General features: G+C 37.1%; 2 protein-coding genes across 4 annotated transcripts in view; one reads left to right on the top strand and one right to left on the bottom strand.

Annotated features, from left to right (window-relative positions):
- Nucleotides 1–4904, top strand: part of EIF2D (eukaryotic translation initiation factor 2D) — a 29266-nt gene extending 24362 nt beyond the window's left edge. The window contains exons 15-16 of one of the 2 annotated variants that reach the window (XM_087720081.1): nucleotides 1083–1177; nucleotides 4783–4904. In XM_087720081.1, coding sequence (XP_087576207.1) covers nucleotides 1083–1153 — 71 coding nt within the window. In that variant the 3' untranslated portion in view covers nucleotides 1154–1177; nucleotides 4783–4904. Of the gene's footprint in view, nucleotides 1–1082; nucleotides 1273–4782 lie in introns of those variants that run through there. The other variant, XM_014060948.2, reaches the window with a different exon arrangement.
- RASSF5 (Ras association domain family member 5) overlaps nucleotides 3158–18440 on the bottom strand; it is an 82151-nt gene continuing 66868 nt past the window's right edge. For both annotated transcript variants that reach the window (XM_014060941.2, XM_014060942.2), the window contains 4 exons: nucleotides 11513–11626; nucleotides 8310–8607; nucleotides 7048–7163; nucleotides 3158–5862 (listed from right to left, as the gene is read on the bottom strand). In XM_014060941.2, the coding sequence (XP_013916416.1) occupies nucleotides 5710–5862; nucleotides 7048–7163; nucleotides 8310–8607; nucleotides 11513–11626 (681 nt within the window). In that variant the 3' untranslated portion in view covers nucleotides 3158–5709. The remainder of the gene's footprint in view (nucleotides 5863–7047; nucleotides 7164–8309; nucleotides 8608–11512; nucleotides 11627–18440) is intronic.

Genomic DNA, 18440 nt, shown 5'->3' with positions numbered 1-18440 from the left:
AACTTTTGCATCTCATTTGGAAACCAAGGACCCAGAGTATGGAGGAAGAATGAAGAGGCCAGTCAAGCACAGCAATCCCACAGTAATTGAACCAGCTTTTGGTGCTTTAGGCAAAAGTTGCTCTCATCAGAAAAGAGGACTTTGGACCACTGAACAACAGGACTTTGGACCACTGTGCTTCATTAAGACCAAGGTCAACGCAGCCGTCTACCAGGAGATTTTGGAGCACTTCATGCTTCCTTCCACAGACGAGCTTTATGGGGATGCTGACTTCATTTTCCAGCTGCCCACACTGCTAAAAGCACCAAAACCTGGTTCAATGACTGTGGGATTACTGTGCTTGATTGGCCAGCAAACTTGCCTGACCTGAATCCCATAGAGAATCTATGGGGCATTGCCAAGAGAAAGATGAGAGACATGAGACCGAACAATGCAGAAGAGCTGAAGGCCGCTATTGAAGCATCCTGGTCTTCCATAACACCTCAGCAGTGCCACAGGCTGATAGCTTCCATGCCATGCTGCATTGAGGCAGTAATTGCTGCAAAAGGGGCCCAAATCAAGTATTGAGTACATATGCATGCTTATACTTTTCAGAGGTCCGATATTGTTCTATGTACAATCCTTGTTTTATTGATTGCATGTAATATTCTAGTTTCTGATATGGTGGATTTGGAGTTTTCATGAGCTGTACGCCATAATCATTACAATTATGACAAATCACGGCTTGAACTATCTTGGTTTGCATGTAATGAGTCTTATCGCATATAGTAGTTTCACCTTTTAAGTTGCATGACTGAAATGAATGAACTTTTGCACAATATTCTAATTTCTCAAGATTCACCTGTATACTCTATAAAAGAAAGTGGAATTATACATATTGTTAGTCCTTTACATAGTGTAGATATTGTTGAACTAGATATTGTTGAACTACTTTCCAATATCTCTCACCACTGTCTATGATGGCAACATCTAAGAACCACTGATATGATTTCAGATTTTCAGAACATTTAAACTCTTTGTAAGCTGTAATTCATTAGTGCTAAATGTAAAGTGACTAATATTAATGTTTGATTCTGTTGCAGAGGACTACCAGATACCTTGCAGTTATATCCAAGGTCTTAAAAAAGCACCAAAAACAGGGCGGAAAAAGTAGCCAAACCTGTACATCAGATTGAGAGTATGTTATAAATATCTTATTCAATGTAACTGAATCCAAATGCCTTATAAATAAACTATTTTTATTTAATAGATAAAATAAAGACTTTTCCCAGATACCTATGAGGGTTTTCCCCCAACCTACCCTTTTTATTTATAACTCAGCTTTTACCAGAATAAGATACTAAAACTAAAAGCTAACTCTGTATATTGGCTATTCAAAAAATTATAGTACCATATAATTGTAGTACTATATAATCAGAATAGAACTATATCTCTGTTAGCAACAATATAATTCATCCCACTTAATAGCTGTTTATTTTGAACTGTTTCTACTGAACAAGTATGATAGGAATTTGTACCTTATTCCTGCACCTAGCACATGGAATGGAATGGAATATTCTTTATTGGCCAAGCGTTATAGGACACATAAGGAATTTGTCTCCAGTGCATAAGCTGTCAATGTACATACAAACAACACAGTGGTAAGTGATAGATCATAAATCATAAGATACAAACAACTGATAAATCATAAGATAACAATAGGAGAAGGTAATAGGAAAGATGAGAAGAACTTTGCTGCAAGGAAAATTGAAAGGATGAGTCAAAAAAAGACCAAGATGGGCAACTTTTTCAGTGAAAAGGAGAGTTAATTTTTAAAAGTTGATGGCTGCAAATAGATGGAACCCCTTCAGGTAAATAAATAGGGATAGTTTTAGAAAAACAGTAATCAGGAAATTTTCTTTTTTTAAATTGTGACATAACAATAGTTATGTGTTTTTGAACTCAGCCAGGTTTTAGAGGTTATAGATTGAAGAGCTACCAAGGACTGCAAAGAGTGGCGTCACAGAATGCAAAAATGCCCCTTGGCTTAAAACATTCATTAGATTTATATCCCATGGTTCCTCTAGGTCAGTGGGTCTCAACCTTCCTAATGCTGTGACCCTTTAATACAGTTCCTCATGTTGTGGTGGCCCCCAACCATAAACTTATGTTTTCCGTATTTTTTGAAAATGTGTTTTTCGATGGTCATAGGCGACCCCTGTGAAAGGGTTGTTCGATCCCCAAAGGGGTCCCGACCCACAGGTTGAGAACCACTGCTCTAGGTCCATGATAGTGTACCTGTGGCACACAGAGCCCTCTCTGCGGGCACACCAGCCATCGCCCCAGCCCAGCTCCACCACTCATGTGTGTGCACCTCCCGACGGCCAGTTGGTCTTTGGGTGTCTGCCGCACATGTGTGGGGAGTGGGTCACATGTGGGGGATTGGGGGGGGGTGCTCACATTGCATTTTGGGGGTTTGCACATGCGCCTTCCCCCACACCCTGTTTTGAGCCTGGAAGGCCTCCTGCACCAACCTGGGAGTCAAAAATGGGCAGGGGAACAGGGCCCATGTGTGGGGGATGCTTGCGCATGCGCTAGAGGGTGCTCGCATTGCATTTTGAAGTTGTGCACATACACGGTTTGGGCACTTAGCACTGAAAAGGTTAGCCATCACTGCTTTAGGTACTCAAGCTGTTCCCCACAAGAGCTGGGCAGTATCTAAACCTGAGAGAGTGCGATTGGCCTGGCTTCCATGATGACGGTGGACTTGAAATTGGATCTTCCCAATTCAGCACTTTAACTGAATCATACCAGCTTTTAGACCATTATTTTTCTCTCTCTCCTACATGGCTACGAAATAGCTCTGTGGAATAACTCTTGACCAACATGCAGTGGCTGAAGTATGAACTCAAATGGAATGCATATTGGAATGTGTTTCCTGCTCATACAGAGGTAGATGAAATGCTGAATATATAGGATAAATCAAAAGGAAATGGTATCAAATAGATAAGCTGCATAGAAAAATAAAGTCTAAAAAATTTCTGTTGGTAATCACACTGGGAGACAGGAAGTTCAAGATCCTTTGCCTATTAAGAATAGTGAGTCAGTGAGGTAGAAAATAATAACGTGTATAATGTTAAGTGAACCTAACATAAAAGAGTTAAGAGGGAAGAGCTCATTCTTTATATCAGATATCCTTTATTTTTAATAGTTTCTTACACAGTTTGCATCATATAACCAAATTGAGAAGGAACTTAAAAAAAAGTCAGATGGTGACATTTAAAAAAGTTACAGGGCTGAAACAGTAGTAAAAATAAGTTACAGCATTGCAAAAATGTATTTACTTTGCCCACATAAACACTTTCACTAATTCCATTCTATACAGACTATAAATGTGTTTGTAGCTGACCATTCTGAACAAAAATAGACACTCACACACACAAACAGATGCAAGCAACATAATATACTAAACAAAGGCACTGCTAGCAGTAGTCTGCGCTTTTTAAGTAGGGGCCTCCACATCTAAGGCTTCTGTTCTACCACAGATCAAATGGCTCTGCATTCTCTCCCAATCTAATCTTCATCTTCTTTTTCCTCAGCTTAATGCCCCTAGCTATATAATATTTAAAAAAAAACAACCACCTGCCTATATACAGGAGGCTTAGTCAGCAGCATTAACATCAATTGCATAAGAAGCCATGCCTTCTATAGAAATGTTCAAGACATGCCAAAGGGAAGAGCAGGAGACAGTTTTCCTCCCTCTTTGATGAAAACAAAACAGAATATATAATATCCCTCTTGGAGAGAAGATCTTTAATGACTTAACAAAACTGGCTTCACTCTTCCTTTTCTCAACTATGCAGACATGAAAAACTCCTGGGGTTTCACATTTTTTGTTTCATTAACCATTTCTACAGTCCTGAGGAAGTTTGTGTGTAGCTTTGCTTCAGCATGAACTAGTTAAATTTGCTCCTTGCTTTTCCTGTTTCATTAATTTCTTTTAATTGCAAGGTACACCTCTATACATAACCCTGCAATGCCAGAGCTGGAAATATCTTTTTCCCTTCATATGCCCCCTTCCCAATATGCTTAAAGAATCTTCAAAGAAGGCTTGTCAGGTTCTGACAACAGATAAACTCTTGGCCTAATAAAATCAGAGTCTTGGTACTGGCTTAATTATCAATTTATTGTAAGAAAAATGTTCTTGTTTGTTTTAAACAACAGGCTAGTATTTGCAAAGCAAGGAAAGGGAGCCTGGAGTTTGCTCAGTCAGCCGAGACAAGAGTTACACGCTGGGTTAAGTGCATGCTTGAGCTAGCCCTTAAAGGGGAAATACATGAAACCTAGTTTGACTCAATGAACTCTTGTTGAAACTACACACAGAAAAGGGTGGGGAAGGAAAAATATAAAATCATTTGTCTCAACCAACCTTATAAACAGGAGAACAATGCCTCATATCCTACATCATCTAGCAAACTGCAGCCAGTCATACCAGCTGCTCCAATGCAAGACAATCCAATACATTTGTAAGCTGTGCCTGACTACCCCAAAGTTGCCATATATATTCCCAATTTATCCCTCCCTATTGTAAGTGTGTGCATAATTCAGAGTCGGGTTCCAAATACAGGAGATCATCTTTCAGAAGTTGTTCCCATACACCTGCAACTACATCAGAAGTATTCAGTCAAACAGGAAATTCTGTATAACTTTAAGAACTTAGATAACAATGCCCATGTTTTCAAACACATTGCCCATTTCTCATAATACTTCTTCTCTTGTCACATTTACTTTTTATTTCTCCAGTTCAGGTTTCCAAAACAAATGGAGCAGCCAGCTATTTGGAACTTACACCTTTAATCAGGTGACATGACCCTGCAAAGTGAAAGAGCCAGTAAGCTGAGCAGTTGCAAACTGCAACTCATTTTCTACTGTATGAGTATCAATAGCACCCAAGATTATTTCCTTTCAGAAGCTTCACATAAATTCTAGGATAACATGTGACTAATGCTTCCAACGTATATTAATAAAGATAAATATAACAATCAGCTGCCAAAGCCTTCAGAACTTGTTCCGCATTAGGGCAAAAGGGGTTCCAACAGAAGGGCTATGCTACACTCTATTTATATCAGAATCCTAAAATCAAAGAGATTTTTTCCCCTCTCAGAAACGTACTCTTTCTCTTGTCCAGAGCCATTCCTGAAGTCATGCCGATATTCTGCCACTTCCTTGGCAATTGCTCAGTTCGCTTTTCTTGTGCAACAATACATTTGGCATTTTTATAATGTGTCTCACTTATTTCAGACTAAGGTTCTTCTGTTTGCCGATGGTTATGTGGATGAGTTGACCACAGAGAACACATTTACTAGACATGTCTACTGCACATAACACAAATCCACAGGTGAGGTATCAGGATGGCAGGAAGGGGAGATAGCCATTTCAGTCCAGCCTTAACATGTGTACAATAAACCAACCAATAAAGTAGACATTCAGCATCATTGCAGAGTTTCCAGGCAGCACGACCATGGAGAAGGAAAAGCAGCCACCACTTCTGGTACTAGAGGGTCAGTTTCCCTTTCTGTAACTACCAGTTCTAAGCAAAGCTTGGATTACAACCAAACTGAAAAGTGTCCTGAGAAAGAAAAAGTTGTTGTTCGGTTTTGTTTTTATTTCTTTTAAATATATCTCATTATTTAGACTCTAAAATTGAGTTTTTTTACTAGCCAAACTTGGTTATCCGGGCTTCCCATTGGCTTCTTTCAAGGCCTCTTGCAGTCTTTGTTTAAACTTGCTGTATCTTTTTTGCACTTGCTGGATTTTGTCTTTTTCTTCTCTTTCTAGTATTACTAGAAAATTCTGTAGCTCTGGAATGGAGAAGTTGTCCCACTAAAGAAGAAAACAGACAGAGAGGCTTTAAACTGGCAGGGGGGAGCGGGGATACGCTATTGTAACCTGTGAAAAATGTCAGTTGTAACAAGTTTAATTTGCCAGAATATAACCCCATCCCAAAATAATGAATCCTCTGTAATCCTATTTTCCCTCAAGTCATGAGCTTGCTACTCTGAAACTATCAGGGTAAATAAGAGAAACTACCCGTAGGAAAGATTATACATGGTTTTCTATCTTTCAACCACAAAAAGGCCCATGTCTGCCAAGGGTGATTTTGTAGAATATAGCTACTTGTTTTGTCATTATTTTGGGCTGAAATTCAAAGAAGGTTGGGCAGACAGCTGGGTTCTAGTTCATAACTGACATTGAAAATTGAAAAATTTACCTGCTGGATAGTTAACAATAAAAAGGATTTGAGACATTTAAAAAAAAAAAAAAGTTTGAGCCCTCTGCCTGTTGCACACTGGAATTGTGGGAGGGTGTCAGTTGACATACTCTCTGAGAGACAGATGTCAGCAAGATAAATCACTCATTACTATGAGTAATAGTATTATCTATAAACCCAGAGGGCTTATCGGAAAGAAAGATGACTTCGTTCATCATCAGCCATGCTATTACAATTATCTTGAAAGAAATTCTCCTCTAAGAACTTCCAAACAATTCAAATTTTAAGAAATGCATTTTAACTATTATTTCCAAGGTTTGAAAGACTGGCTTATTTTTAGTTTGGAAATCATTCCTATGACTCAGAGCTTGGTCCTTTATTTCTTAGTCCTGTACTTCTGAAACACAGAAGAATGTCTTCATTGGTGCCTGGTTAATCTGTGTTCTGAAGCCTGAACATTTTTATATAGCTAAATTTTAAACACCAGGACTCTGCAGGAAGGTTATTTTGTCCTGTATAATTAAACTTTATTAATCATATTTAATATTTTTAAAAGGTAATTCAATGAGGTATGAAATGCCCTTTGCTTCTGTATTTGTTTCAATATTACACTTATTCTAGAGCACAAGTATCTAATTATGTTTATTATAAGAACTATTAAGATGGAACAGCTGCTTTTCCACCCACTCAGTTGCTCTTCTATAGATTCAAATCACTGCTTGTGTAACGTGGTTCTATTTTTGTGCGTCTTTGTAAGTTAGGAATAATAACAAAAACTATACAGCAATCAGACCTACCTCAACTTCTCCCGTTTCATTTTCCTTCAACACAAAATCCAGAATATCCGTGTCAGGGCCCGCTAGGAGCCGGAGGTACAAAGGACATTCTGTGACTGGAAGCTTCTGGGAAAGAACTGCAAAAGATAAGGCAACAAAAATCACTTAGGATCTTTTAAGTGAAAAGAAAATGCAAATTTCTTCAGGTTTGCACATGTAATTATAGCCAGGCCTATGCACAGATCCACTAGGAGAATGAATAGAAAACGCTGCAACTGCTGCTAATTAAAGATCTTCAGCTCTTCCTTCCTTTACAGCAATTTCAAACACTTATTATTAATTCTTCAAAAATGGACATGAACACCTACTGTTTACCCTTACGGAAAGCCATCATAGGGAAGAAAACAACTCTAGGTTAAAGAATTGCAGAGAGGTATAAAGTGGAGAACCATGGGGTTCAGTCATCAGTCTTGTATTCTTTTTTTTTTAACAGGAGGAAGAGAGGGAAGGAATGCTTACTAATATACAGATAACACAAACAAAAAACAGAAATAAAATTTAAAGTGATATTTATAGGTTAGAGAAGTGAACAGATAATAACCAAATTTGAATTAACGGCAACAACTGAAAATAATGCAATTATAAAACGAATGTAAGATGGAGGATATCTGGTTTGACAGTAATATTTGTGAAAAGATTTTGGAATATTAGTTGATTACAAATCGAAAATAAATTTGCAGTATAAAGTAACTACAAAACAGCCAGTGAGCTTAGCTTAGTTTTGCATCACATTCAGACCTCCTTCCAGATATCGTATATTAAGGACTCAGACAAAATAGACCTGAATCAGAGAAGAACAATGAAAATTATCATTGTTTATGAAGTGAAATTGAAGTAATTGGAAATACTTTGCCTTTAGAAAAGAAGGCTGAGAGAGATTCTCAGTATTCAAGCTTCAGGAAAGAGATTCCTATTGAATATTAGTAAAAATAAAGAAGTATAACGAGTGGTTTGGCACTGAAGCCATTGATGTGAAGTTGTAATTCATTCCCTTTTGGCACGCTTTAATTTTAGTTCCCGAAGGGCTAGATTCAATTTATAGGTTCAGTTTAAATAGCCCACGCCAGTTCTATGATTCTAAATCAAAATTCTGTATTTTTAATGCAGTTATTGATCATCTAACCCAGCAATGGTTGACCCCTTGTCTAAAACATCTCCATTTATAATTTTGATATAATTTTAACTGAAAGCTCTTTGCAATAGTTATTCTGTATCTTTCTCACCTTGACCATCTTTCTGCATCTGCTTGAAAAGTGCAAATTTCTGTGGGTTGTCCACCACCATAAATTTCTTCAGAAGTCCCTGTATCACCTCACTCACAGTTGTTGTGCTGCTGATATGTAACTGTTTGATGGCATCCAAGGGTAGATAGAATGATGTTCTTTTCTCTGTCATGTTAGCTAAATTGACTTCCTTGAGAGCGTCATGAATAGATGGTGGCCTAATCCCTGCTGGGACTGTCACAGGACGCCTCAGTTTTAGGTGCACTTTAATGAAACCGGTATAAGTGCCATCATCATTCTGGGGATTGGAAAAATGAAAAAAAATAGTTAAAGGCAGATTACCTTTTCTGTGATCTCTATTTACTAAATGACTTGGAAGAAGCAATTCAGATTATTTTTCTAAAGAAAATCTGAAAGTTTTTGCAAGCAACTTCTAAAACTAATGTACTCCAGCTATGTAATATCCTGGAAGCTCCACATATAATGACATATCTTTCTGAAACATTTTCACAAATATTCTCTGGTTGTTCCAAGCAGTTTCAATGTATGAGAGAAATAAAGTATAAAAATAATCATTCTAATCACCACTTTAGCTTTTTAAAAATTTATACATAACATCCCCGTCTTTAGCATTACTGCTCTGAAGATAAGAACGTCTCTTCCTAGGAATAGGCAATTACTTTGTTTATTTCTTTATTTTAAATGGAAAGTCTATAATCAGGTTGAAGGACAGCCTTGGCAAGGACATTGAAAACCAGATTAAAATTCTGCTGAATTGAATCTCTTTTTATGAATGGGAAGACTTGTTAGTACTACTTCATTCAGCCTACAGTCTTTACTAAGACATACCCAGTTTCACCACCCTTTTCTTTCCTAATTAGCACTTTTCATTGATTGAATCCATTCATATTTATATTTGAAGATCCACTAAAATCAGTGCGATTTTCTGGTTTCAATACATGAACTGCAATTCTAAAGCCTGGTCCAGCCATGGTTTTTGATTCTTCTAGGTACCATTTTTTAATTTTCTTTTTAGAATCAAGATGTAAATACTTGGTTCATTTATTTCACTTGCTCCAGTTCTTTTGGTACTGCATTGTTTCTACAGCTGATTTTTTTTGGGGGGCGGGAGGGAAGGTGATGTGCAAAGGAATGCAGCCCTTTAACTTCACTGCAGTTTCAGTTTTAGGAGCTGGCAACTTTAGAAAGGCAGCAAGGTCAAGCCACAGAATTCCAGTGGCTGGGAGAGTCAATGTCAGTGATTCATACTTGCAAATCTGCTATTTGGCTGCAGTGTTCTTCTAATTCTTTGGGGTATTTTAAGCCACACAATGCTTTGTGGCAAGTTGTTTTCTTTAGAAAGACAGAATGCAAGTATTTAAATAAATAAGTAAATTATCCAGTTAATTTGAAAGTTATCCCCAAATGGATTTGTCTATGATGGTCCTTATACATACTGAAGAATGCACACTAAAGGGGAAATTATCAGCTCTCTGCACTTTGGCTGATACTTATTCTGTGGTGGAAAACATGTTCTTCATCCATAAATGCAACTGAGACAGATGTTGAACCACTTTGCAAAGTGAGGAGTTGGATTTGTCTCAATTCAAATATCTAAAATAATACAGGCATAGCTATTTTGGTAAAATCATTAGTTAATATTCAGAGAACATTTGCGCAGACATTACAGAATGTTTGCAAGACTTAAATTGGCTTCAGTCACCCCACAGCTGCTATATGGCTTAAAATACTTAAATGACAGGTTGAGGAAACTTCAGCTCACACAGAGATACCTCCAAACCAGGGGTGGATTCCGGCTGCTGCTACTGCCGGTTTGCTCAGGGAGGCGCTGCGTGCACGTGCTTGATGCATGCTATGCGTGCATGCACAGTACTAAAAAAATGCTGCGCGTGCGCAGAAGCAAAAAACAAGATGGTGGTGCCATAGGTTCGAGTGCGTGGCAGGTCAAATTACTACCTACATGGCCGAACCAGTCCGAACCGGTAGGAACCCACGTCTGCTCTAAACCCTCCTCAGTTCAAATAGTGTTTTTCCTTGGGATCAATCTCTTAAAAATCATGCTTTAATCAGAATTCCTCCGAACCATGATTTAAAAAGTAAATAAACCAGATCTTTAAAAGTGGATCCCTGCTAAAATTGCCCATTTGTGCTAATAAACTGTGTACCAATCTTACAGATTTTCAGTTACATCAGTGCCATGGAAACATAGACTCAATGTTAGAATTATAGGCAATTCTCTGCTAAAGCAAGAATTCATGCCTATTTATCTTCCTTGCATCCTGTTTCTCATACCACAACCCTGTGAGATAGCTTAACCTTGGGGAATGGAACTAGTGCTTTTTAATCCAGATGAAAACTATGTGGTCCAGATATAAACAACAAATATTTGTTTTATTTAAAACCTGTCTCCTCAATAAGGTGGACTCCTGCTATGTTCTGTTGCAGAGTAGCAGAATCCTACTCTTTAAATTCTAACCAAAGGCCTATCTGGGTTGTACATCATATAAGGGATCCATGAAAGAACAGAAAATCCAAATACAAGACATGCAAACAACCATTTATCATGTGACTGAAAGCTCCAAAAGGAGAAGGGAGGAAAGGTATGATAAAAGCTGTTTTTGACAATCATTTACTTAATAGTCATCCATAAAACACCAGCACTTTTACTTTAGATAGTTCAACTGCTCTGGCCATTCTTATCAAAATCTTAGAAAGTAAACATTAGGACTGTGCAACACTTCATACTTGAAGGCAAAATGTGGTTCAAAGGGTGCAAGGTTATACACAGCACTCCTTAAAGCTACCACACTTTTTCATGATACTCTACAGCTGCTCCTGCACTACAGGGTGATCTCAGGAAAAGAGCCATTTGGTTGAAGAAGAAATTGAAAAGATATGTTGAACACTTCATTTGTTTCACCTTTGAATCCAAATTATTGCACAGCATAGTAAACATAGCCATTCTTTTTATAGACAATGCCAATTAACAGAAGACCTGATTTAATTGTTATTTCAATTATTAAAGATGGAGATGTCCACCTTTTTCTGTAGATCCTAGAGTAGTAGACAGATGGGTTCCCTTCAGAACTTAAGCAAGCTTCCCATCAAAAATGCTGAAAGGGAAAATAGTTTTAAGAGCTACCACAACAAAAGTAGGAAATATCCAGAATTGCAATACCAACCAGTTTCATCAGCAAGCAATTGTTGACTTTTGAGTTGTAATTGCTAATCATCTCTTTCAGCTCTTGGATAGTAGGTGGTTTGGGTTTTGCTTCTTCCACTGTCTTTGTTACATTCTAAAACAAAAGATAACAAGCAATACTGAGACAAGCAAACTTGCTAGATGATGATATAATAAGTTTAATAACAAACAAAAGATAACCAAGCCTAGCACCAACACACATTCTACCAAGCTAATATTTGATCTTCATAATGCAGGATACTCCATTGCAGTTGTAAGATGACATTAGTTAAAACAAGGTGGCAACCATTTGATAGCCAGGAGCGATATATTATGCCATTCTGCAAAGCCACAGTAAATTAAAAATTTTGCCGGCTGATAGTAATGATTTTCTTTTACTTTTATATTAAGCATGCTTCATTTGTTTCACTTATTGCCAAAAATCAGCTTTGACCTACATCTTGATTTAATGCCAGTTTGTTTTTAAGTTTCAACAATGCAAATTTCAGGAAATTCTGGAAACATTTAGAAAGACTTCTGCATTGGAGACAATTCATAAACAAATATGATACCCTCTGTAAGTCTCAGGTCTCTGATGGGTAATCTTCTGAAGTTGTCGGGGAAGCCATATTTCGGAGGAGATGGCACATTATATGACAGAGCACTCAGGGCATGTGCAGAAGACCAACACTACTATTAACTGTAGCTAAAAGGGGCAACAGCCTGTAGCTTTGAGAATCTATTCCTAAAATCATGGCAAAGAATTGCCTACTTGAGCAGATATATTCAATGGATAAATTGGAAACAATAGATTCTTAATTCAAAATCAACTTACAGTTGTTTACCCTAAGCCTTTTGTATAGGATGTTTTTTAGCTTTGGTCATATATTTTTCAGAACTTTCTGATAACCATGATGACTAAGAACATTACTGCAAAATGTACACTGCTCAGAGCTTCTAGATTCATTATGAATAACATTCTACACACTAGACCAGTCAAAAACTTTATTTCAGACTGTCTGCACTGTCAGTCACAATCATGCAGCAGATGGTGAAGTCCTCCCCAGATGAGAATAACTGCTGTCCTGTAAAAAAGCATATCCATAACCTGATATGTAATAGTTGATACAATGTGCCACACATGTCCCTGGACAGGTTCACATTGAGCTAAGTATTCCCAGTACTGCTTATTTAACCTAAAAGATTCCTAACTTTTTCTGTCCTGCATAGTTTCCACCTCCCTTTCCACCAACAAGTTTATTTCTAGCATCTTACATTTTAGCGTAGCAAATAATCACAAAAGAAAATGTACATGTATTGTTCATGTTTGTGCAGTGAAATCGAAGAGGAAGTAGACTAATTTCATGATATCATTATAACCTAAAAATCAATATCAGATATGAGAAGGTTAGGTGCATTACTACTATTCCCTTGTGTTTCTAAAGAACAAATTGTAACAAATTGCTGAGCTTTAGAATAGGAGAGATACTATCCTCCATCTTATCTATTCCTAAGCTCACAAGTTGTCAAAATCTTTCCTTCACCTTTCTGAGGACTTCTCTTTTATAACCCAAAAGATTCCCAAAGATTACACTCATCCTTCAGATGCAGTCAAATTACGTTATCCTGAATATAGCTGATTGTTTTTTCTTTGTTTTCTAAAATCAAGTTGTGAGATTCTTATCTAGATGGGACAACACAAGTGATAAAATTGTAGAACAAAAATTATCTTCTTTTTGCTTCCAATATATTATCTTCACTCATTCAGGAGTTGAAAAGAAAAACCATGCACAATGGCTTCAATATCCATCACTACATATACTTCAAATCAGTTCTCTCCAACCAAGTGCCTTCCAATCAATGTTCCCTCTAAGTTGCGTGGGTGCGCGGCCGCGCACGCAGCAACAAAACACACTGCCGCGCAGTGGTTTTTTTGAGACACCTTCCACAATAATAGAAGAGGAGAGCCAGCCTGGAGACAGCAATCACAAGGCAGAAAGTAGCTGAGAGAAGGGGTGTGGGGGTTGGGAGAAGGCATGGGAAGGGCTCCCAGCAGCGGCTGCTTGGATTTGCCATTTGCAATAGGCAATTACAAAAAGGGAAGCCAACTTTCTGAATTCTGTTTCTTTGCACTTAGTGACTTAAAGTTCATAGGGAGGGTTTCTTTCTACGATGGGCTTCTTGGGTCAACAGTGAATATCAGTTATCAAAAATGTAGGTAGAAAATTAAGCAGGCAATAAGCAATTACAAAAATGGAAGCCAACTTTCTGAATTCTGTTTCTTTGCACTTAGTGACTAATAAATAGACTAATGTTCTGAAAACCTGACCTAAATTACTATATATTTTAAATAGCTGTAAAGCTATGCTGAAAAAGTTGTTCTCAAGGTATTGTGATAAATTCAATAAAAAGAAGGGAATTCTTGATGAACTTAAGGAGAAATGAGAGTATTGGATAGTAAATGGACAAATAAAATTACCAATCAAAGAGAATATTTGCACCTCAGGTTTGAAATGAGATGTTCTCTCTTACTCTTTCCTCTTCCTCTCTTCTCTCTCTGTCTCTCTCATCCTTTCTCTTTGTCTCTCTTCTCCTCCTTCTTTTCCATTCTTCTGTCACTTTCTCTCGCCTTCTCCCTTCTCTCTCCTCTTTGTCTCTTTCTGTCTGTCTCACCCTCTTTCTCTTTGTCTCTCTTTCTCTCTCCTTTCCCACTCTTCTGTCACTTTCTCTCTTCTTCTCTGTCTCTCTTCCCTCTTTTTTCTTCCCCTCTTCCTCTCTCCCACTCTTTTATCACTTTCTTTCTACCGCCCAACCTGTCCCCATACTCATCTTCAACTGATCATGTTTGCAATAATTTACCTTCTTTTCTAAATAAGCGCAGTTCCTTTACCAGATCCCTTGCTCACTCAAACATACACACACACACACACTCACGCATGCACAAAACCATTTTTCTCCATTTCAATTTGGATCCTATAAATCAATTGCTCTGTGAAACATCTGTGAAAAAAATTCAGGTGCTCAGGCATGAAAATGTGTTGCTCAAACTCTATACTTTTCTGCACACACTGAAAAAAAATATTAAAGGGAACATTGCTTCCAATTATGTTTAACACGACTATACAGCTAGCAATAACTATAAAAGCTTTTATAACTTTTATATTTTAAAGATATTAAAATAACTCATCAAACTGAAAGGCCACAAAATTGACACTTCTTTAGAAATACATCTTCCAATACAGAAAGTACATCAAATGGAGAAGAATAACAAACAATGAAGCAATTGTTTCTCCTGTAATGAATCTGTTCTTAAATTCAAGCCCTAAGAATAGGTATTCCCTATTAAATAAAGCACAATTTTGAAGCAGAAATTCATATTATTATGCTGTACTATTCATTGCAATATGATTTAAATAGGGGTTGGCAACTTGAAGGCACAGACATGTTTTAAAATGTAACATCATAATCATTGATGATTCTGGCTGGGACTTGTAGAAGCTGAAGAGGCATGAAAGTAGCATGGTGATATCATAAAACAGAATAGAAACAAAACTTAGATCTGTTTTTTTCCAAGTGTTGATTTATTTATTCTACTGGGCTTATGAGCTTTTTCAATCATGGTTGACTCTGAGCAGCTTTACTGACCTCTGAAACAGTAAGCAATGTATCAATAGTAGCAGAGCAATACTTTTACTAAACAGAAATATGCTGGAGAGATCAACCATGCTGACACTATAAATGACAAATAAAAATAAAAAAAACATTTCCTTCTTTCACTAGAAGCACGTAGCTAGAATTTTATTGAAAGTCACTTTGGTATAGTGGTTCATGCATCAGGCTAGAAACTGGCAGACCATGAGTTCTAGTCCCACCTTAGGCACAAAGCCAACTGAGTGACCTGGGGTTATTCACTTTCTCTCCTAGGAAGAAGACAGTGGCACTTATGAAAAACCTTACCAAGTAATCTTAGGGATTTGTTTAGGCAGTTTTGGCAAACTGGACTTAGCAGCATCTGCTCTGAACCTAACTTAAATACAACTATGTATTCTAAAATTGAGAAATGTTAGAAAATGTTCTTTTAAAAAAACCATAATGCAGCAAGAAACTTTAGTTAGAATTTCAGGTACTCCATATCAGTTTACATACAGAAAAAGGAGGTAAGGTAGTATAGAAGGTTGAAGTGTTACCTTAAAATAAAATAAGCTGATGCAAATTTTAACCATGAGAAGAGTGTTGAAGTCTGCATAAGATTGCTTTGCTTTATAATACAAGGAAATAATGGGCAGTTAATATACACTTCAATTTCTTCTCTCTGAGATTCCAAATATACTATCATATTCTTCAACTGAATAAATATGAGTTTTAGTGGTTCTGGCATTGTTCTCTAGGGGGTCATTTAACAAGGTAACTTGCATGTGGAGTGGAATTAATTTATTCTTATTACACCTCTGTGTTTACTGACAGATGGTTCCACTGTTGCATTGTTAGCAAACAACATTAAAATAAAAAAAAATGACATGCTTTATAAACTCAGCCAACAACCAACAAAGGCATCAACTATTACTCTCAGATTATTCAGGATCCGCCAGCAAACTACTATAGACTACAACAGAAATATATAATGTCAAATTCCTCCATCCAAATGCAGAATAGGGTAGGAGTAAGTGTAAGTGTAAGTGTAAGTGTAGAGTAGAGTAGAGTAGGAGTAGAGTAGGAGTAGAGTAGAGTAGAACAAAATAACCTTGCTAAATGTCCAAGGTCTACCACAGTTACCTAGACCCTGCTACCTAGGTTCAGAGAAGATACCGTCTGTTTCTGTTCACAGCTCTAAGTAATTTTTTTTAAACTCACAAGATAAAGAAAAATACAGAGGTTAACTCAGATATTCCCAGAATCCTTATTGTTTGTCACAAACAGCATCAGTCTTGCCAAAAGTGCAGAAAAATCCTAATATAGTAACATGCAATGTGTTACTATGTTAGGAATGTGTTGTAATCTGTTACAAGAGTGTAAAATAAGTCCACTTAATGTTTCTATTTTCCATTTTTTAAGTATCTATTGACTGACTTTATTCACTAAGATATGATACTTTGTTTCTCCTTAATGGAAAATACAGCTGCTAAAGATAATGCTATGTTAAATGAGTTTGCTTCATTCATTTCCCTAGCTTTTCTATATAGAGACTTAGGTCAATTAGAATGCAAAACTGTGAAGGATCTAAAGCTTCTTTCTTTTAGAATCTTATCTCAACTAAAACTATTTGTATTTTTGAAAATAGATACTAGCAAAGAGATTGCATAGACAACAATTATTGAGTTTTTGTCATTTCTCTTTGAAAACAGGAAATCTTGCAATCTTTTAAGGGTGACAGCTTTCCTCTGAGTTGAATCAAAAGGCAATAGAAGGCTTGTGTCTGGGTCACAGAGTGAACACACTATGATGAGAAACATCAGAGAATATCCTGATTCTTTTTATACTTACAACAGTCTCTAAAAGACATGCTATTCTACTGCTAAATAGATTAACGAAGAACCTTATGACATTTAAAAAATAACCAATTTATGATGGAGGAAAAGTTCATGAAACTTTAAGGCTGGGTTTGGGAACACCAATACATCCCCAGGACCTTTTTGGCATGCTAAAATTCAACTTTAATTTTAATAAAATTAGGAAACTGACTTGCTAATTCATTAATAAAGTATTTATTAGCCCTTAGTCTCTTTAGCATTCTTAGGAGAAAATAATGGGTGCATAATCTAATGATTCATTTGAAAGTAGGAAAAAGATGAACATACTGGATTAACAGGATATCTTAAATTAGATCTAGAGCATGGGTATCAAACTCAAGGCCTGGGGGCGGGGTTTCTTATCAGGCCTGCAGGGTGCTTAGATCTGGCCCTTGGGGCTGCCCTAGAAACAGCAAGAGCTCAGGAGGACCATTTGCGGCCTTCCCAGGCTCCATTTTTGGCTGAGTCAGCCTCCTGCTGCTCTCTGCCAGCAAAAATGGAGCTCAGGGAGGGAGCCCCAAAGCTCTATTTTCATTGGCAGAGGGCAGCAGGAGGCCATTGCAGCTGAAAGCGGGAGCTCTGGAGCCCGTTTTCACTGGCAGAGCACTTGGGCCACCATAGACGCCCCTGACACGAGTGACGTCAAACTGGCCACGCCCACCCCAGCTCCCAAGGTCAAACACAACCCTGATGCAGCCCTCAGTGAAATAGAGTTTGACACCTCTGATCTAGAGACACACACTAGTTTCTCTCTAAGAAATTAGTGTTTTGGTACCCTCAAGTTCCTATGATAGCCATTTTGTAAGAGCACCCATAACATCTTGTCAAAATTCCAAACAAAGCGATTCAAAAATTTTTCCAATTGTGGTTTGTCTCTACATTTGTTAATATTCATTGGCTGTACTATTTTCTTAAAAGGCAATCTCTTTATGACAAATTGTTTTATGCCACGAATGTTTGTCAAACATATTTTCTTTATTGTGGGGTACAATGACCCAATTGTTTGTTGGAACTTTAAAGAATGGACACAATTTGTAACTGTATTTCCAATTCTAGAACTCTTACTTCCTAAAAGTTGCTATCTGCTTAACCACAATTTCTATGACTCACAATGGGCTTTAATTATTCTTTATCTATACCAACCTCTAAAATTAATTAAAAGCCTGGTGGCACAGTCATGTCTATTTAGATTAATGATATCAATTTAAATTAATGGTATCACCACTTAATTAAACAAAATTTGAATCCATCCTTGTATCCTTGCTGAATCTTTTTATTCATGCAATAAAGATGGAAAAAAAGACCATATATGTTCCTTTATGTATTTGGAAAAAGAGGGAAGTAAATGTATACATTTCCAAATTATTCACTTCTTATAAAATGATATCAGAATTATGGCGTACTAGGACATCACAGGGATAA

This window comes from Thamnophis sirtalis, unplaced genomic scaffold (genome assembly GCF_051295495.1).
Source record: "Thamnophis sirtalis isolate CommonGarterSnake01/CBP01778 unplaced genomic scaffold, rThaSir2_p1.2 scaffold_7, whole genome shotgun sequence".
Taxonomy (NCBI): Eukaryota; Metazoa; Chordata; class Lepidosauria; order Squamata; family Natricidae; genus Thamnophis; species Thamnophis sirtalis.
The sequence above is the reverse complement of the archived record's forward strand: the minus strand, read 5'-3'. Positions and strand labels throughout refer to the sequence as shown.